Source organism: Electrona antarctica, assembly GCF_951216825.1.
Source record: "Electrona antarctica genome assembly, chromosome: 7".
In the NCBI taxonomy this organism is placed as follows: Eukaryota; Metazoa; Chordata; class Actinopteri; order Myctophiformes; family Myctophidae; genus Electrona; species Electrona antarctica.
Genome location: NC_136812.1, coordinates 8,855,277 through 8,877,131, shown reverse-complemented (window position 1 = coordinate 8,877,131; position 21,855 = coordinate 8,855,277). Strand labels below are relative to the sequence as shown.

The 21,855-nt window shown below is 43.8% G+C and overlaps 1 protein-coding gene across 1 annotated transcript in view; it reads left to right on the top strand.

The window, feature by feature from the left end:
• brinp3a.2 (bone morphogenetic protein/retinoic acid inducible neural-specific 3a, tandem duplicate 2) overlaps nt 1–21,595 on the top strand; it is a gene marked incomplete at both ends in the record, with an annotated part of 42,495 nt that extends 20,900 nt beyond the window's left edge. The window contains 6 exons of the mRNA XM_079507073.1: nt 2,375–2,565; nt 7,219–7,324; nt 7,589–7,825; nt 13,709–13,931; nt 19,878–20,220; nt 20,804–21,595. Coding sequence (XP_079363199.1) covers nt 2,375–2,565; nt 7,219–7,324; nt 7,589–7,825; nt 13,709–13,931; nt 19,878–20,220; nt 20,804–21,595 — 1,892 coding nt within the window. The remainder of the gene's footprint in view (nt 1–2,374; nt 2,566–7,218; nt 7,325–7,588; nt 7,826–13,708; nt 13,932–19,877; nt 20,221–20,803) is intronic.
• Nucleotides 21,596–21,855: the final 260 nt, after the last annotated feature.

Sequence of the window (21,855 nt, the reverse complement as noted above, 5' to 3'; positions counted from 1 at the left end):
TGCATATGGAAAATAGCTGAAGTGTAAAAACAGTCATTACGCCAGCACCAAGAACCGCCAACAGAGACGGAACAACCCGGCACCGGGCCCGGGGGGTGACCGCACGATCGGGCCTCACCGAACCTGACTCCCAAAGCCCCCAATGCCATATATCGATGGTGACGCTTGACGTATCACTTTTAAACAAACATGTCCCAGCAACTACAGATAAATTGCTCTCTCAACTTGATGTGTCAGACAAGCTACAAATCGTAGTTCTTTGTATGCTTGCAATGCTGCATGTGTGCAGCACCAGACCGCGGAGCTGCAGGTAAAAGCTGGACCCACTTCTGAACTAAAATTAATATGGCATTGGGCACAGCGGCCAACCTGCCTACCTTAATGTTTTGGGCAGCTGCTGCTGATGATTTTACCAGCGTCAGCGTGTTACTTTTACAATTAATGAATTACTCACCTAATGTTGGCTATACCGCCGCAGTAGCTCGATAGGATCCACTTCTACCATGTTTAAACGTATATTCCAAAGTGTGTACACATTGTTTAAGTCAAAGATGGACAGCATCATGGCTTTCATATTATGGCAATATAAACTTTGGCTAAAAGCAATCCACCACCAGTCCACCATCACTTCTAATCAATGTTTACAGTGTGTCAGTCCCTCCCTCCCTTAGAGTATATGAAGCTCCCTCCCTTAGAGTATATATGAAGCTCCCTCCCTTAGAGTATATATGAAGCTCCCTCCCTTAGAGTATATATGAAGCTCCCTCCCTTAGAGTATATATGAAGCTCCCTCCCTTAGAGTATATATGAAGCTCCCTCCCTTAGAGTATATATGAAGCTCCCTCCCTTAGAGTATATGAAGCTCCCTCCCTTAGAGTATATATGAAGCTCCCTCCCTTAGAGTATATATGAAGCTCCCTCCCTTAGAGTATATGAAGCTCCCTCCCTTAGAGTATATATGAAGCTCCCTCCCTTAGAGTATATATGAAGCTCCCTCCCAGCAATATTATGATCTGGAAAAACAACTGTCTGTCATGGAAGTTGGCTACAGCCTAAACAGACTTCCTCTTCCTCTTCAAAATAAGAGCTATACTTAGTTGTAATGATTAGTCAACACTAGTTTTTTTTTTATTTCTTAAGTGAACTTACAGGATGTGTAGATATAATATATATATATATCATATATTTGTAGCGCTCTGAGAGATAACGCTTTGAATGGGTATCTGTTATGAGTGACTGTGTAACGCTGTGTCACAGGCCGGGGGGAAACTACACCCCCTAACCCCCCGGTACTTCCGCGCCTGACCGCCAAAACACATTTTAGTCGACTAAATCAACTGTAGATTTAGACAACTAAAACTAGACTAACACTAAGACATTCCAGGTGACTAAAATGTGACTCAGACTAAATGAAAACTATTCAAAATGGTAAATAAAATGGTAAATGGTGCATTTATATAGCGCCTTTATCCAAGGCGCTTTACATAGATTGTGCATCAATTCACCCATTCACACACACATTCATACACCGATGGCGGAAGAAACCATGCAAGGCACTAGCCAGCACATCGGGAGCAATTTGGGGTTCAGTGTCTTGCTCAAGGACACTTCGACACTAACTCTGGTGGAGCCCGGGTTCGAACAGGCAACCTTGCGGTTACCATCCAGCCACTCTACCCCTGAGCCACCACCGCCCAAGAGACTGCCAAAAACAACATTGGCCCCAGTGGTCATAGACAGTGTGAGGTAATAGCCACAGTGAAATACCTAGTGTTCATTTAACTCCTGGAGTGTACAAATGTAACACATCTTGGTCACATGAGGACACTGCATGGGTTGATATTAAGATTTTTAGCTGCGTTTCTCCATCGGTTTTCTGAGAAACGCGTCCAGTGTGCAACCACCTTTAGTGCCTTTCAGCTAGTATCTTGAGCAACACAGTCCTTGAGCAACACAATAAATACATTCCTGTGCCGTGGTCTGTGGATATACCTCCCCTGTGTACATAGTGCCATGAAAAGTACTGGCCTTGCTGTTGGTACTGACACAAAACCCACCTTTTCTCTCTCGCATTTAATATCGTCTATACTTTCTCGATGTAATTATTTTATCATGTTCTTATACTATGTTTTTATACTCTGTCTTTGGCTATATAAATAAAGGTTGATTGATTGATTGATTGATTGATTGATTGATTGATTGACAGACACATTGTTTCAGATGCTTTCAGATGTAGCCTTGTAATTCCCAAATTTCAAATTACAAAAGAGTGATTTCACTCTTTGAGGCATATGGCTTTATAATCAATGATGAACTTAAAGTCTGAATCAATGTTAACATCTATGCATGCATCCTTTCGCATTCCGCTCTGCAGGAGAAGAGGCCTTAACGATATTTGTGGATAAGAGGAAACTGAGTAAGAAAGCGGAGGTGAGTGATTACTCGGGCAACACCTCCGCTGTGACCCTGGAGGCTCTGCACCAGCTGGCCGCCTCCTACTTCATCGACAGAGAGACCACCCTGCGCAAGCTGCACCACATCCAGATCGCCTCCACCGCCATCAAGGTACAGATGTTGCATTTTGTTGTTGATAATGGAGCTGTCAATAATGATGATAATGATGATGATGACGCATGAACGATGACAACAACATTGTGACAATAATGATCACAACTTCCAAGTTTTGTCAGGGTGAGGATAATAATTCTGGCAATAATGGCATGGAAAGTCTGTCTGTATGGGCTATTACCACCATCCGCTAGACGAGGCTAGACCAATCAGTGCCAGAGTTCTTGTGCCAGAATGCAGAGGAAGCATTTATCAGAACACCCTTGTTTTCCCCATTCAAATTCAATTCAAATATACCCTTATTTTCCCCCATTTAAATTCAATTCGAAAGATGATTGCGCCGGTTTAACCACTTTCAACATGACGTCACGATTGTGGCCCAAAATGCCGTTGTTCGCACTATGTGACGCAATTACAATTTACAATGTAGGCATTTAGCAGACGCTCTTAATCCAGAGCGACTTACATTAAGCAATAACAAAAGCATGGCATACATCACATATATAAAAAGTAGTTATCATGAATCATGCGTAAACTAAGAATGTAACAGTGGAGTATCTATGTAAACTATACATACTATACTATATTATATATTATACATGTGTACTATAAAGTGCTATGACTACATAAAATGCATTTCTAGTGCTGTCTACGTAACAAGCTATAAGTCTGTTTAGAATACTATCTAAGTCTACATGAAGTGCTATCTAAGGGGCTAGTCTAGGGCAAGTGCTACGGGCCATGGTGGAGTCTGAAGAGGTGGGTTTTCAGACTACGGCGGAAGATTGCATTCCATAGTTGAGCTTGTAGATCGGCGTTACCGTCTGGAATGCCTGGAAGTGCATATTCACGTCTCCGATTGAACAGATCAGAGTCAAAGTTCTGTCCTCACACTTGGGTGGCTTGCATATATAGCGACGGAGCAAAAGGTGAGCACGTCCTCCGAGGGAAAGCGGCAGCAGATTTTTGTCTGTCCAGGGAATTGGAGGTTTTATGTAGCTGCGAGAGAATGAGCGAGGGAGAGAGAAAAGAGAGTTGGCTTTCATGCTCCAGTGGCAGTCATCTGGCGTGACTGACATGTGGGAGCAGAAAGGAGAGGCTCACCTCCATCACGGGAGGAGTATTAATCCATTCTGGGCGGGAACCCCCGCTTGGTGTTTTTAAGCATTATTTTAAACTTTAGCTGTTGAAAAATAGCAGATCTACAAGCTTGTAGGTCTGCTATTTTTTAAATATCGTGAAAAAGGGGACGCGAATCTTTGAATATATATTCTTTCAGAGAACGCTTTTAACTAAAATCTTTGCTTCTGGGGGGGGGGTCCCTGGAACAACATATTTTCAGACGGGGGTCGGCAGCCAATTACACTAGTACATATAATTCTGGGGCTCCTTGATATGAAATAGTTTGAGAACAACTGATATAGAAACATAGGGTTTTTCAGACAAACTGTCAGGATTTAGAAGGCATTTGTAGAATCGTTCCCAGGGCAAAATGGGTTAAAGCCTGATGTATACTTAGACGCCGTGCCGGTGTCGCACGGAAAATGGGCAGAGCAAAACAGCTGAGCGCTAATACTCTGCAAATGTGAAACTTGGACAAGTTTGGGAGCAACTGCGGGGCCAATAAAGGACAAGGCCCCCCCCTGTAGAGGGGAGAATCGAAGAGCTCATTACGGAGGAAAAGCCTGTTACTGCCTGGTGTGTATAGTATGCCGGGGGGGTGTTTGTGGAAATCTGGGCTATTTTAAAGAAGTCACGGTGCAGCGCTGGAGACAGCGTTGAGGGCACCGCTGTAACTTGTTTGTACAATGAGAAATGGCTGTTTGAGAGCGGCGGGGATCACTTTTGTTATCATTTGACAATTTCCTAGGCTAAATCGATGGTGATATCCCCCCATGATTCTATTGTTGCCTCTTCTGTCTGACACAGAATGATGAGCATGAAGTAGACACACTTGAATGAGGAGGCAGCGGGGATGCAGCCGACACTCTGGTTTCTTGTTTTATTTCCATCCCAAGGAGAGCCTGTATTATTGTATTGTGCTCTCATTATGGCAGGCTATTGCATTTTTATGTTTCCGCCCTCAAGACCCGATTGATTTCTCCCTCTATTATCGCAGGGAAGAGAAGAGGATGTCCATACATGTGCTTCGTTAGATTCCCGCAGTTTTCTGTCCATGGTTAAATCATTTAGGCCTGACGTCGAATATTTGACGTAGATTTGTGCCGCATTTTTACGATTTTTCAAAAATGGCAGACCTACAAGCTCGTAGCGCGCCACTCGGTGGCGCGCTATGAGCTTGTAGATCTGCTATTTTTCAATAGCTAAAGTATAACATAATGCTTAGTTGAAACACCAAAAGGGGTTCCCGCCCAGAATGGGTTAAATAATTTGTTTTTACGGGATCTGTGTCCACACAGCAGGTGGACAAAACCACACGCAATAATGCTTCCTTATTTACATTAACGTGTTTTCAAACCTCATCTTGTCCTGAAACAATCTCTTCTCTCACAATCTTCATTCTTCCTTCTACTTTTAATATGTCAACAAACAGGAACTGGCACGCGGCCAAAATGAAGAAGGCATTTACCTCGATGCCTCAATTGGCTGTGCATCAACACACAGGTGTCAAATAACGTCCCATAATTTAAGTATTTCGTAATGTACCAGAATGTATCCTCAATGAACAGCAGCTGCTATAGGAAGCGGAAATTGAATATTCTGCTCACCAGTCAGTATTTCCCCATATGGCATATCGTATGGTTTATCAAATATTGCCTTATATCTGAATATAATTTCCTCATATTCATATCAGCCATATATATATATATATATACCCACATCAGACGAGCAAGAGGTTTATAATAAGATGTAAAGGGCCCCAGTTTCTTCCACCCTCACCTCTGGATTCAGAGTTTGATTGCAGACTTCCATCCAGAGCTTTCAATACAACGCACACCCTCATGGCTGATGTATACTTGGTTGCGTGCCGTCGTTATAGAGCGTCGCAGTCCCGCCCCTTACCATGGACCAGGAAATAATTCCCAATGCATTTTTCCCATAGACATTTCAAAAAGTATTTATTTAAAGACCTTTTAAGCGTCGTACGAAGCCAACTCGAGTCGTGACAAATCATGACAACACACACAATATTTTGGTCAAAACAAATAATTGCAAAGAAGAAAAACAACAAAAAAAGTGTTGTAACCTGCCGTTTTTTTCTTCTTTCTAATTATTTGTTTGGCCCAAAAAATGGTGTTTGTTGTCATGAGTTGTCACGACTCGAGTTGGCTTTGTCCGCGGCGTAAACGTCTTTAAATAAATACTTTCTGAAATGTCTATGAGGAAAATGAACGGAGAATCATTTCCTGATCCATGGTAAAGGGCGGGACTGCGACGCTCTATAGCAGTTCCACAACGCATTGTGAGCTTGTAGATCATCTATTTTGGGTGCGCGACACTGGCACGCAACTATAAATCACCCTTCGGTCCTCTATGATTGTGTTACTGATGGACTGACCCTCGTTGTCTCGCCTCATCCATCTGCCACTTTACACCAACTGTCCTCTGACAAGGCTGATCAGGACTGATCATGGCATGCACAAAATACATGGCGTCCCACGCCCCCACACAGAGAGAGAGAGAAGAATGGGAGCCTGTTAACCCATTTTGGGCGGGAATCCCTTTTGGTGCATGTTTTAAGCATTATGTTATGCTTTAGCTGTTGAAAAATAGCAGATCTACAAGCTCTACAAACTTGTAGGTCTGCTATTTATTTTTTTTAATCGTGAAAATGTGCCTCAAATCATTGTTTCAGAGTGAAAGTTTTTAACTCTTTGCTTCTGGGGGGTCCCTGGAACAACATATTTTCAGATGGGGGTCGGCGGCCAAATACATATAATCTTGGGGGCCCTTAACATGAAACTGTTTGAGAACCACTGACATAGAAAACATGGGGTTTTCAGAAAACTGTCAGGATTTAGAAGACATTTGTAGAATCGTTCCCAGGTCTAAATGGGTTAAGTTGCGGCACCGTGCCACAGCACAGGTGTGGAAATGAGATCTCTTATTGCAGAATTAAGTGAGAAGGGACGCGTTGCTGCATGGGGCAGCTTCTCAAAGGAAAGGTCAACGCAAATATCTTCAGTCAGCGGCTCGAAAACAAAGAGATGAGCTTTTGATCCTGCTGTTTCAGAGAGAAGAGAGAATAGAGCCATCTTTCTCTCTCAAAATGCCTTTAAAGAAGACAGCGCTTTATGCAAATAACTAATTGATGGGACTAAAGGAAGCACAATGCACCTTGTTTCTATGAAACGTATTTGTAAAAGTATTTCAGGCTTCCAAAAAAGTTATCGATAACTCTGCAAATCCTCCAGAGTATGGACCTGACTCCAGTCATTGGAGTGCCCCATGTCATCAATATGACACCATAGTTTTTGGACTCCATATTTGGGTTTCTATGCTTCACACAGCAGTCACCTAGTATAGAGGCGTGGGTGCTGCCGGGATCACTGCGTCGGATCACCCACGCACGCACGCACGCACGCACGCACGCACGCACGCACAGTTTGTTGTGTGGCAATATGGTGAGATGAATGCCCCAGAGAAGTTATAATGTATAAATTAGATGTTGCATTTGTTGTTGCCCAGGTGACAGAGACTCGAACAGGTCCTCTTGGATGCAGTAACTATGACAACCTTGATTCCGTTAGTTCCGTGCTGGTACAGAGCCCAGAAAACAAAGTTCAGCTACAAGGTTCGTCTCATGTTTATTTTATTACCTTTGAGTATTAGCTGTGGGTATTTCGTAAGGAAACATAACTATTGCTTGTGCTTGTGATCTCCAGAGATGTCAGGAAAGAGCCTTGCTAAAAGTTTTGATGATATTTAATATTTATAAGTTGTTACATATAAGTATGTAACAAGTCAAGCGCAGCGGCCGTTTTCAATGACACTGCGCCACCCACTTTCACTCTCTACAAGTCTGTGGTTTGATATTTTCCGATGCTCTGCATTACAGGCCTGCAGGTGATCCTGCCAGACTACCTGAAGGAGGGATTCGTTCAAGCTGCTCTAAGCTATATTGCCTGCAACGGAGAGGGAGAGTTTGTCTGCAGAGATACAGACTGCTGGTGCAAGTGTGACCCCAAGTTCCCAGAGTGCAACTGCCCCTACATGGACCTGCAGGCCATGGAGGACAGCCTGCAGAGGATCACAGAGACCTGGGGAATACTCTACAAGGAGTTTGAGGACTCAGGTAATACACGTAAAAGTAAAGCTTCTCAAATAATGCTTTTTTTGAGGGGCGCTAGCCCCATGTAATGCATGGCTTTCCGAAATGACGTCATATAGGCCAGTCAAGTCTATGGACTTTTATATGTTTGTTTTCGAGCTAAATTATAAATTCCCCGGGCCGGGCCAAGTCTATGGACGTTAGTGTTTGTTTATGACAGTAAGAAATCTCGAGAATAGGTATTAATGTTTGTTTAGGGCAGTTATGTTTTTTTTTGCCAGTTTATGGCACAAAATGATGTAAGACTGGCTGACACTGCCCGTTTGATTGATTGATTGATTGATTGATTGAAGTATTTATTAATTTTGTTTGCAGAATTACAGTACATTTCAAGCACAACTCAATACAAAGAATTGTTAACTGTGAGTGGGCGACCCAATAAAGCACTACACTTGTTTACTGTACACTTGTTTACAAGTGTAGTGTAGTGAATTGAACACCTACACAAGTGTTGTTCAATTCATCATAACATTTAGAGACATACAGTACAAATATACACTTCTATATAGCCAAAAAATAGTAAATCATCACCATAAAGGAGGTAAAAAGGGAAAAGAAAACATATACAGTGAGGGGAAAAAGGGGTGGGTGGTGGGATTCAGATTTTACGGGGGCCAGTTTCAAATGGCAGCCATCCATAGGTGCCCTTTGAGAGCGGTAAGGAGTCAAGGGATTCGGCATGTCTTTCTGCACCCGTCACTTCACACAAGTGTGATTTAAAACTGATTTTTATAAAAGATTCCTGACTAAATTCCCACTTAGCGTCACTGGAGATAACCATACTATATCTCACAATGGAGGAGCATATCATTTTTTTTTAAAAAAGAGAAAACAATCCATAAAGAAGTGTGAGAATGAATTAAAGTGTTTTATAATATTCAGCAGTAAAATCTGCCGTGGGGAGCCACAGCGTGTGCTTTGCCCCTAGACTTTGATTTATAGACAATGGCCTGTAAACTGTAATAGCGGGCCGTGAATCTCTGGACACAGTCCTGGCACACTACACTGTATCTGCATGTAGCAAATCAACACTCTGACGGCACTGGATTAACCCATGTTGACCTGAGATCAGATTCTAAAAATCTTCTACATCCTGACAGTTTTCTGAAAAAGCCATGTTTCTATGTCAGTCGTTCTTCGATTTTTTCAAAAATAGCAGACCTACAAGCTCGTAGCGCGCCACTCGGTGGCGCGCTATGAGCTTGTAGATCTGCTATTTTTCAATAGCTAAAGCATAACATAATGCTAACACCAAAAGGGGTTCCCGCCCAAAATGGATTAAAAATAAAATCAACAGCGTTCGGCTCAGGTAGTTTACAATATGTCTGGAGCAGATTAATCTCCTATAAAAACCCATTTTATTACCAGTCCAGCTTTTCACATCGCCGTAGAAACGGTGTTTGAATGGAAGCACTTAGCATAATGTTTGGTTATTATTGCCGTGCTCGGTCACCATGCCTTGGCTATTATAACTCAGGTTGAAATCAAAATGCCTCTTATTCCACAACTCAAATATGGCTGAAATATCCCTAAACGCAATTACTTTCAAAGTTTATGTTTTAACCCATTTTGGGCGGGAACCCCTTTTGGTGTTAGCATTATGTTATGCTTTAGCTATTGAAAAATAGCAGATCTACAAGCTTATAGCACGCCACCGAGTGGCACGCTACGAGCTTGTAGGTCTGCTATTTTTGAAAAATCGTGAAAATGTGGCGCAAATCTTTGAATATATATATTCTTTCAGAGCGAACGTTTTTAACTCAAATCTTCTGGGAGGTCCCTGGAACAACGTATTTTCAGATGGGGGTCGGCAGCCAAATACAGATAATTCTGGGGGTCCTTGACATGAAATAGGTTGAGAACGACTGACATGGAAACATGAGGTTTTTCAGAAAACTGTCAGGATGTAGAAGACATTTTTATAATCTGATCTCAGATCTAAATGGGTTAATAGCCGGGTGAGAGCAGAGGGCAGCAGCGTGTCCAGAATGCATAATACCCCGAGGTGTCACAACACTGTCCTCGGGTGGGAATATCAATGACTTTCAGCACTCTGCCCCATCAGCAGAATGTGATGATGTGTCAGGAGCCACTTTTGAACATGAAGACATGGATTAACCCATTCTGGGCAGGAACCCCTTTTGGTGTTTTATTTAAAGCATTATGTTATACTTTAGCTATTGGAAAATAGCAGATCTACAAGCTCATAGAACTATGAACTTGTAGGTCTGCTATTTTTTGAAAAATCATGACAATGTGCCTCAAATCTTTGAATATATATTATTACAGAGTGAACATTTTAACTCAAATCTTTGCTCCTGGGGAGGTCCCTGGAACAACATATTTTCAGATGGGGGGGGTCGGCGGCCAATTACATATACTTTTGGGGTCCTTGACATGAAATATTGAGAACCACTGATACAGAAACATAAGATTTTTCAGAAAACTGTCAGGATTTTGAAGACATTTTTTTTAATTTCGACGTCAGACGTAAATGGGTTAACAATGGTGACTGGAGCCACTACCATTGTCCTCCTGTACCCCTGAGCCTCATGGTGACAATCATAATAAGTATTCAATAGCAATTTCCTTTCAAACCCGCACCTACTGTTATAAGATCTTTCAATAATTGAAATCCAGTACATCCATTTCCTTTCCACAGGTTTGGTTCCATTAGTCCCCTCTGGAGATCACAAGCAATAGTTTATATGTTTTCTTACAAAATACTCTAATACTCAACAAAAGGTAATAAAATAAATCGTTAAAACGTGAGGCAAACCTTGTGTAGCCGAGCCTCATGGTGACAAACGATGTCCTTTCAACTCGCACCTACTGTTTTATCTATCTGCCTCACAGAGATCTGAAACAAAGACAATCACTACATTCATCACTCCAAAGTTGTGGTTCCGTTCCATCCATTCCCAGTAGGATGCACCCTAACCATTTGAGTGACCTCATGACCTTTCCCTCTAGGGCGGCGATGTGTAATCTTCGCACACAAGACATACAATCGATTGATGAAAAATGCAATACAAAATACAGATTTTTTTTGTGACCACAGGTCCTTTCCTCTGATGCCAGCCCTAAATGGACAGCTGTTTGTTTCTGTTATACTATATAGTGAAAGTATTGCCATTTCAGTTAGTTTAAACCACTTTGGTTTGGCAGCTGTGCTGCGAGACACATAAGGACCATTTATACTTATCATTAAATAGCCTACATGTACGGAATGGAATACTTCTACCCGTTTTACAGTGGTTAATTGAGACACTTCGGCTCAGATTGACCATAGACCATTTATTGCAAAGCTATTGCATGTTAGTATGGCGGTGTGGCTCTGCTCATGTGATATCAGATGATCTGCGTTCCGAGACACAGGTCTGATATCACATTTGATATCTCCGATTATCTGTGCACAAAGACACAGCTCTGATATCAACAACCCCCCAGAGCAGAGCCAAAGATACAATAATGCATGAACAATACACAGTAATGACACATCGACACATGATTCAACACAATGAAACACAACACATGATTCAACACAATCACAAACAATATCCCATAACCCCTGGACTAAGAACTACAGGGAGGAGGCCGGGGAGGTGGGGGAAATGTTCACGCAGGCGCCGCATGAGCTGCTTGACAGCTCAGCATAGAGAAAGAGAAGTGAGCTGAGGCTGCTTGAGTAGCCGCCTGAATTGCACTGTGGGAATGAGGGCGTGGCCTAGAGAGGCAGCGGATTTAAAGAAGCAGTATAGATCACTAGGGGGAATGAATGAGGGGGAACCATGTACACACATATAAACCATCTGCCCTACGCTTGAATTTGTACGTTTTTGTGCACATTTTAAGCATACGCATGTAAGCTGCTACTTGTAGTTATATGAATGAATGCGATGCCACTTTCTGTGTCGCTTATATTTTGAACATACAGCATTATAGAGCGTCGCAGTCCCGCCTCCTACCCTGGACCAGGAAATGAAACCTAATGCATTATTCTCATAGACATTTCTTAAAGTATTTATTTAAAGACGGTTACGCCGCGGACAAAGCCAACTCGAGTCGTGACAACTCATGACAACACAAACAATATTTTGGATCAAACAAATAATTACAAAGAAGAAAAACAACAAAAAAAGTGTTGTAACCTGCCGTTTTTTTCTTCTTTCTAATTATTTGTTTGGTCCAAAATATTGTTTGTGTTGTCATGAGTTGTCACGACTCGAGTTGGCTTTGTCCGCGGCGTAACCGTCTTTAAATAAATACTTTAAGAAATGTCTATGAGAATAATGCATTGGGTTTCATTTCCTGGTCCAGGGTAGGAGGCGGGACTGCGACGCTCTATAGGCCTACATACTGTACCGAACTATATAGTCAAACGTGGAAGAATAAATGGGGCTTTAATCTTATTTATAATATATGATTGCTCAAGAGCTTTGCTGCATAACCTGCTAAACCCGCGTTTTATTCCATTGTCTTTCCCTGCCTAACACGCTATACCCACTATTATATGTTTAAGAACATTTAAGAAATACCGGCTTTGTTACGGACATTGTGACGAAGCCGACGCTTTATGATGACGTAACCAGAAATCGACCTATCACTGGCTTGCAAGGGCTTCTGGGAAACGGAGTCCAATGCAAAGTGAACGAGGGGGTATAGACAATCTTGGCTCGCTTTGCTCTTTGTTGATGAGTCGCATCGCGGAAGTGGGTTATGTGTCGACTGGGTAACAAACGATGGGACTATTTTCAGCCGGATAATCATGATACGGAGGTAGAATTACGACACTTTGATTCTTCAAAGGTAACTTAACTAATAACTGTAAGCATCGGCAGTGACCGTAACTTCCTTTAATGATTAATACGGCAATAAAGGCTAATGATGATAAATTATGGTAGCGATAATGAACCAAACACACAAAGAAGACAACACTGGATAACCTGAGCTTTGAAAAATCTGAAATAATATTACAACAAGCATCACATTTTTCAACTTAGTGAATAAAGTGTTATGAACCATAAACACTTCTTCTTTCAAATGGTACATGTATGCTTACACCAGCAAATAATGCCCTGGCTATAGCAACCGTCTAATACGATAGCCTATACTGTAGCAACCACCCGTTTTACCATAGCACCAGACTACTACACCTTAGCACCATCTGTTTTAGCCTCAACGGTCTACTACAGCCTAGTAATGGTCAGCTGTGCTATACAATTGGTAATGCCACACCCTCCAATCGCTTGTATTCAACAGTGCACGGTACACAGACATGCAATTCAGTGTATTTATGCTTTGGAAGGTAGCCTATATTCCACTCAAATGTTATTTTTCCTAAACGTATTTATGATTTTTTTTTTGAGGTATTGTCCTGTCAAATTTCTACTAACGTAACATAACTTGCAGCTGTTTTAAGTAGAGATGTCCCGATACTGTATCGGTATCGGGAAAAGTATCGGATCGGCCCTTATTTGTCATATCGGGTCATATCGGTATCGGTGAATATGCCAGTCTAACCACCGATCCGACACAGGGGTAAGGGGTAAATAAAATGTTGGGACATGTGGAGTTTGCTTTGGAGTTGCCCAAACTGCAAGTGCACATTTGAGTGAGGAGTCTGCTATAAGCACAACACAAGATATATAGCTAGATAGCTATAAACACAACATGAGATCACGACACTGGTATCGGTATTCAGTATCGGTATCGGCTAACACACAAATGTAGGTATCGGGATCGGATCGGAAGCGAAAAAAGTGTATCGGGACATCCCTAGTTTTAAGCGAACGCATGGAGTAGTAAAAAAAACAACTATTCACTTGTTATTGTCTTGGTATATAGATGAGTTCAAGAACTTCTTCACGAGGCTGCCCCAGAACATCTTCCTCAACGTTTCAACCATCCGGCATCTGTGGTCGCTGGACAGCGCCTTCCACTGGCGCTACGAGCAGCTGGAGAGCAGCATGCGCGTGCTCTTCAGACGGGCCCAGCGAGTCGTCTTCAAGCTGTTCAGCCTCAGTAAGAGGTGCCAGAGGCAGCCTCATATACGCCTGCCGAGAGAACGGTAAGCCTGCACGGCCTCCAAGTTACACACACACACTCTCCCTCAGCACTCAACCACTGTAGGTTCACCTTATACTTCCATCCATCCATCTTCAACCGCTTATCCGTATTCGGGTCGCGGGGGCAACAGCTCCACCAGAGTGCTCCAGACTTCCCTCTCCAGAGCAACATTAGTGACTTCCTCCTGGGGGATTCCGAGACGTTCCAAGGCCAGTGAGTCCCGGGGTCTCCTCCCAGTGGGACGTGCGTCGAGGACCTCCTTAGGGAGGCGCCCGAGAGGCATCCTAACCAGATGCCCGAACCACCTAAGCTGTCTCCTTTCCAGGCGAAGGAGCAGCGGTTCTACTCCGAGTCTCTCTCGTGTGACTGAACTTCTCACCCTATCTCTAAGGGAGATGCCAGCCACCCGTCGAAGAAAACTCATTTCGGCCGATTGTATTCGCAACCTTATACTTCACTGTGTTAAATATCCATTCTGTCTGTCTGTCTGCATGTCTGTCAGTCTGTCTCTGTCTCTCGGCCAAGTTACACTCCAATCACTGGTCCCTGGATCAGATAATCCCTCTACACTCACCAGGGAAATGGAAGTAAGAGAACCGTTGCCCCCAAACCAGTCCGCGTTTATCTGTGCTATTACCGTGGTGCGGAATTGGAGAATATTCCATAATGTGGATGAGAGAGATATAGAGAATGTAATGTTTGTCACTTTGACTGGCAGTGATGCGGACGCTCTTAACCCATTTTGGGCGGGAACCCCTTTTGGTGTTTTAAACATTATTATGTTATAATTTAGCTATTGAAAAATAGCAGATCTACAAGCTCATAGCGCGCCACCGAGTGGCGCGCTACGAGCTTGTAGGTCTGCTATTTTTGAAGAATCGTGAAAAGTGACATGAAAGTGTTTGAGAACGACTGAAAACATAGCTTTTTCAAAAAAACAGTCAGGATTTAGAAGACATAGGTCGAGATGGGTTAAAAGAGCCCCCCCTCTTAACATCCTGTGCGAGGCACTACAGACGGATGGGAGATATGTGATTGATTTTGCTCCCTGAGGCTACACTACTTTTTTCTCTGCGATGACAGTTATGAGTGAATAATCCAGTGGGAGAGTTGGCTGTTATACGTTGAATAGTGATGAGGTTGCATGGTGCGGTGGTGCGCTGCCTTTGTGTGAAGACGTTTGCCATTAGGGCATAATTATACATATTTCATTCCATTTTGTTTTTCATATATTTTATTTAGAGCAGATGAGACATATTTTACTTATATATGCGAGCATCTCATCAGTGATTCAATTTGCTTACCTTAACCGAATCTATGCCAGACCCACGATTTCTCGGGATTCGTGCTTGCAACCTCCTTTGCCAACACGATAAGTCTCTGGTTTGTTTAATGTCATTTAATCTGGAATTAATAGTATTTTATTTACCGTTGTTAGCATCCATAGGTCTACCCCTTATCCCTAAACTTCTTTGGCTTTTTTTTTACTATTTTGCAAAACATTTTTGAATAGTTAAAATGGCCAGTCTACAAGCTCACAACGTGTCAATGTAGAGGCTAGCTGAACTATTCAAAAATGTTTTTCAAAATAGTAAAAAAAAAAAAAAGGCAAAGAAGTTTAGGGATAAGGGGTGACGGAAATGGAGCTGTGTTCAGAGTTTAAAACATTAATTTGAGGTTGCGCTATGCATAATAATAGTTTGAGCGGCAGATCATGGCCGTGAGCAAGCCTGGCGCGACAATGGAGGGCAATCACTTCCTGGTCGGCTCTTCTTCTTTGCTTATGTCGCGCATTTCTCTGGCACTAGCCTCACGTCACCGCCTATGGTAACGGGAGGGAATGTGTTCAAATGTATATCTCAATCAGCACATTACAACCACTGTATAGTTCAGTTCAGCATGGGGTCCCCCAGGGATCTGTACTTGGCCCCTTCCCTCTAAACAGAACCTCTTATGACGTACCGAGAAAAGGGACGTTAAGGTTCCTATTGTGACTTCACTTGTTGAAGTTAAAGGTAGTGTGATGGGTTTTTTTCTGTTGAAATGAGTGTTAAATGGTAATATATTCTGACAGTAATCATTGCTATAGACTATAGCACTCTAGAGTATTGAGTGTCTGTTCAGATTCTCTTCAGCAAACAGAAAATACATGTTCAGGTGGGACTCAAAATTTCATCCAATCAGGAGAGAAAAGTCATACAGGATACAAATGAAATTGTATCCTGAAATTGAAATCCAAGTGAAATTGGAAGTGATGAAACAAAGATGCAGAAAACATTTGGATTTGGAACGTTCTGAAATTGAAGCTGATTATGGGTTCTCTCTCCCGATTGCATTTTCTGTTTATTAAAGTCTTAGAAACAACAATGACAAGTTTCATCTGTGAAAACTAGCAGTGAGTCATGTACTGTACTATTCATTGGAAAGCACAACGCACAATTCTGTTTCAAACATCTCCCTTTTCCGCCTCACATACTCCATAGTTGGTAAAGACTGCTTCAAACAACAGTTGGCGGTTTCATCCTGTCATTATCTTCTCACTGCGTGACAATTAAACTGCTAATTAAAATGGTAATCCATTGCTGTTACAGTGCAATTATCTTCATATACTGACACAAGATGAGTACGAGCATTATTGTTATTTACAATAATTGCCTGCGGGAGTAGTTAATCCATTTTTGGCGGGAACCCCTTTTGGTGTTAGCATTGTGTTATGCTTTAGCTATTGAAAAATAGTAGATCTACAAGCTCATAGCGCGCCACCGAGTGGCGTGCTATGAGCTTGTAGGTCTGCTATTTTTGAAAAATCGAAGAACCACTGACATAGAAACAGCTTTTTCAGAAAACTGTTAGGATGTAGAAGACATTTTTAGAATCTGATCTCAGGTCAAAATGGGTTAAAGGGGGGCTAGTGCATAAGAGCTATATCGTACAGTGAAATGCTTAGTGTTCATTTAAATGAGTGTATATAAATTGAACCAAATGGACCCATGTGCAGTCTCTGAGTAGGATTAACATGGATTTTACCGTGTGGTCTACAACTCTACACACTGCTCAATCGCACCTGGGCATCCATCTTTATCAAAGGGCTTTCGATATTAGGTGTTAAGGCCTGTTGGTGTTACACACCAAGGCCTTGTTGTGTTGTACAGTGTGAATCACATTATCTGTGGTAGCCAGGCATTACTGATGACCCGGTTGTGTTGAATCGGCGGTGGGACTCGTTAAGAAGGGAGAGCAGTTTCACTTGTATTCGCCCCAGTGCCAACTGGAAACAATATTTGGACCAGCAAGCAGAAAGACAAAGCTAGAGTGAGTGTGCATGTGCGTGCAAGAGAGAGAGAGAGAGAGAGAGAGAGAGAGAGAGAGAGAGAGAGAGAGAGAGAGAGAGAGAGAGAGAGAGAGAGAGAGAGAGAGAGAGAGAGAGAGAGAGCACTCATTTCTGGCTAAATAACGTCATGATTGCAAAGATGACAGACGTCCTTTTATTTGTAATGGTTGCTATAGCTGCTGTCTACTGGCAGAGCTCGGTCTGTAGAGGCTTCTAATCATTGACTGCCAGCACCCCCCCCCCCCCCCCCCTCCCCCCAGCACCCCCCGTTCTCCCCTTGCCAAGCTTTTTTTCTTTTTCAAATTTTACTGACAGTACCTTTTAAGTAGTCACAGAATATTCGTCTTCACTACGATTGCACCCCAGACCGCTGACGAGAGATTCCCTGCACGGTTGTGAAAAAAATAATCACACTCGCGTGAAGTGAGGGGCGCTATAATTATCATCATGTACTATTGTGTTTGTGAATCAGCAGACCATGACACAGCTTAACACAACTCTTCTTTTACTTCCAAACTCACGGAGAAACAACAAGCAGCAAAAAAACAACATCACCACACTGCAGTAGTAGTAAGACTGAAGTAGTCGATCCCAGGCAATCCCCCCAATCATCACAAAAGCAACACAGGAATATGCAACGAGCGCAGCACAATCAAACATAACATGTACATCATCATACATCAGGCACAAATCATCACATTCCGTTCTACAAACACACCTACACACAAAGCTGTGAATAGGAGGCCCTCAAAAAAGATCTCTTTGTAGGTTTAAATCCTTTAAACCCAACCTTATGCCGACCATGAAACAAACCTTAGTTATGTCACCGATAATAGTGGTCCCTTATTGGCCAAGGGTTTGCATCGTCATACCGACAACCGATTTGCTCAGGCACATATGGCGTACATTCTCCATTCATTGTCAATGGCATTTAATGTTTGTGTTAAGACAGAATCTACACTATAGCTGTTTATAGGAGGGGCTAGCGCCCCTCAAAAATCTGCTTGTAAATTGTCCATCTTTTCAGTAGTTGGAGCCCATTGAAAATGTAACGGTGGCAAAAGTGGAAGGATACGTACAGGAAGAGGAATATGAGCATTCCGAAAAAAGAAATCTCGAACGAAGAAGTGGACGGGAGGGGATTTATTGCGACCACGTGGTTTTCTTGCTCTTAATTGGCTACACTGGGAGTCGGAACAGTGGATCACAGGGTAGCCAAGATCGCCATCTAGAGTGAAAACTAAACACACGTACAAAAAAAACATAAAGACGTCAATGACGCCTTTGAAAAACCTCACGACAAAATAAGTAATTGGCAGTGAGTGAGTTTTAAAGCAGGGTTTAGGCAGGCTTTCTTCTTCATTCCCCCCCACCCAGATTTAGCTTTGGAGGATTTCATATTTTAAAATCATTAGGATTCAGTGATTTGGAAAAAAAAACCTGGTCCGCCCCGGTAACAAGATGTGCACATGCACACACTCTAGTGTGCACGCAACAGGCCAACAGCACAGGCACCAAGGCCCGCCCCGCTCGATCCTGATTGGAGGAAGGCCCTCTCTATCCTGATTGGATGAAGGTTTTCTCACCCACCACCAAAACCGAAACTAGGGTTTTTTTGACCCCTGCGATTCACTGGGGACAGGGAGGAACTAATTATATGGTCAGCACACTCTATAGTAGGGGGGATTATCCCCCAAAAAAGGGGGAAAAAGTTATATTTGAATTATGTTCAATCACTGAATATACCTTTAACATTAACATGTTCCTCTAACCTAACACATGCCAACAGGATTTAGAGACATGAGTCCCTATAACATATTACAAAAAAACGTATTAACGTAACTTTAACCACAATACACCATCAAAGCTTGTTCGGCAGCTCTGCCGTCGTAAAGCCACGTTGATACAGTAAGAAGTGCAAAGGGATCACAGCAAATCAAAGGCTCCAGACAGGAATCTCAGCTCCAATCCCTGGATTTATGCATATAGCTCTAAGAGCCCTGCACAGCTGCACCAAACTTTTTAACAATTCACAATATGTCACATCCTGATGAAAAAATACATCATAGCTATCTATGTCTCTCTCTGTGTCTCTCTCTGTCTCTCTCTCTCTCTCTCTAAAATGGTAAATGATGCATTTATATAGCGCCTTTATCCAAGGCGCTTTACATAGATTGTGCATTACATTCACCCATTCATACACACATTCATACACCGATTGCGGCGGAAGCCATGCAAGGTACCAACCAGCACATCGGGAGCAATTTGGGGTTGTGTCTTGCCCAAGGACACTTCGACATATAGCCAGGAGGAGCCGGGATTCGAACCACCGACCCATGGATCATTGGACGACCTGCTCTACCACAGTCGCCCCGACTGTCTCTCTCTCTCTCTAATATACAGCATCTCTCTCCCCAATGGTTCTCTCCTTCCTCCCTCTCTCTCTCTCCCTCATGCACATTCTGTCTTCACTATACAGCATATATACCTCATCTTGATTTGTGGAAACTACATCCTAGTATAGCCAGAAGTTTAGCCTGCAGTGTGCCATCACCGCCATGCTAAATGACCTAATCTAATGACCCCCCCCCCATCTCTTTCCTCCCCTTCCCTTAGGCCTCAGTCCTACTGGCTGAGCCACTTCCAGTCTCTCTTGTACTGCTCAGAGAACAACCAACTGGGCAGCTTCTCCGAGGAGCTCCACAGCTGCAGCTGCCAATACGAGCACAGCCCGTGTCAGTCGCCTCCGCCCTGCTCCGTCGGGGAGGGCTCGGCGTGCGCCGCCTGCGCCCCGGACAACCACACCCGCTGCGGGAGCTGCAACCCGGGGTTCGCGCTGACGCAGGGGGCCTGCAGGCCCGCGGTGGCCGACTCCACGGAGAACTACCTGGGGTTCGAGACGGACCTCCAGGACGTGGAACTCCGCTACCTCCTGCAGAGAGCTGACCGCAGGCTAGAGGTGTTCTGCCCTTTGTTTTACCATATATGTACATGTATGGCTGTCTGAGAGCTGAGTTATAGCTTTTCCCCCCAACAGTAGCCTTGGGGAATAGAGGCGTACTCATTTACACATGGGAGCTGCTCAGCACTATAACATCTTAGACTGCCATGATGCCACTGGATGAACTCCCTAAGCTTCCCTAATGTGTGTTCCCAAATTTAATTCTATCAGGAGCCTGTATGACAGGCCCGAGGCAGTTCTCGGGTGTTCCATAATAACCAATATCTTAGTGTATGTTTTGTGCCTGCATTTTTGGCATACTTTTTTAACCCATTTTGGGCAGGAACCCCTTTTGGTGTTAGTATTATGTTATGCTTTAGCTATTGAAAAATAGCAGATCTACAAGCTTATAGCGCGCCACCGAGTAGCGCGCTACGAGCTTGTAGGTCTGCTATTTTTGAAAAATCGAAGAACGACTGACATAGAAACATAGCTTTTTCAGAAAACTGTCAGGATGTAGAAGACATTTTTAGAATCTGATCTCAGGTCAAAATGGGTTTTAATGTGTATACGTGCGTGTCTGTGTGTGTGTCCTATACAGGTCCACGCCATTTTCATCAGCAACGACATGCGCCTCAACAGCTGGTTCGACCCGTCGTGGAGGAAGAGGATGCTGCTGACGCTGAAGAGCAACAAGTACAAGTCCAACCTGGTGCACATGCTGCTGGGCGTGTCCCTCCAGATCTGCCTCACCAAGAACAGCACCCTGGAGCCCGTCCTCACTCTGTACATCAACCCGTTCGGAGGCAGCCACTCGGAGAGCTGGTACATCCCCGTCAGCGAGAGCGGCTTCCCGGACTGGAAGGCCACCAAGCTGGACCTGCCCTTGGAGTGCTACAACTGGACACTGACGCTAGGCAACACGTGGAAGACCTTCTTCGAGACCATCCACATCTACCTTCGGAGTAGGATAAAGGTGCAAAGCGGAGTGTCGCCGTCGTCGTCGGTCGCCAACGACAGCGTCTACTACGAGCCGTTGGAGATGATGGACCCCGCCCGGAACCTGGGCTACATGAAGATCAACAGCATCCAGGTCTTCGGCTACAGCATGCACTTTGACCCGGAAGCGATCCGCGACTTGATCCTGCAGCTGGACTACCCCTACACGCAGGGCTCCCAGGACACGGCCATGCTCCAGCTCCTAGAGATACGGGACCGGGTGAACCGACTGTCCCCTCCCGGTCAGCAGAGGCTGGATCTGTTCGCTTGTCTCCTCCGGCATCGACTCAAACTCACCGCCAGTGAGGTGGTCCGCATCCACGCCTCTTTACAGGCCTTCAGCTCGCGCCTGCCAAACTCCCTGGATTATGAGACCACCAAGCTGTGCAGTTAACGGCTGCTTGAGGGGAGGGGAAGGGGGGGGGGGGGGGTGTCCTGGAATGTCAATGGCCAGTGATGAATGAGGGTCCAATACCCATTCTAAGGGGGAGGGGGGGGGGGGGGGGGTACTGTTGTGCTATGACCCAATGGATGTCCAATGGATTACTTTGTCAGCAAACGTGTTGGTTACTTGGAAAAGAACCAGCTATATGCACAGTTGGTGGAATGTACTGATCACATTTTGGGGGGGGTTTCTGTGGCAAAAACATACAA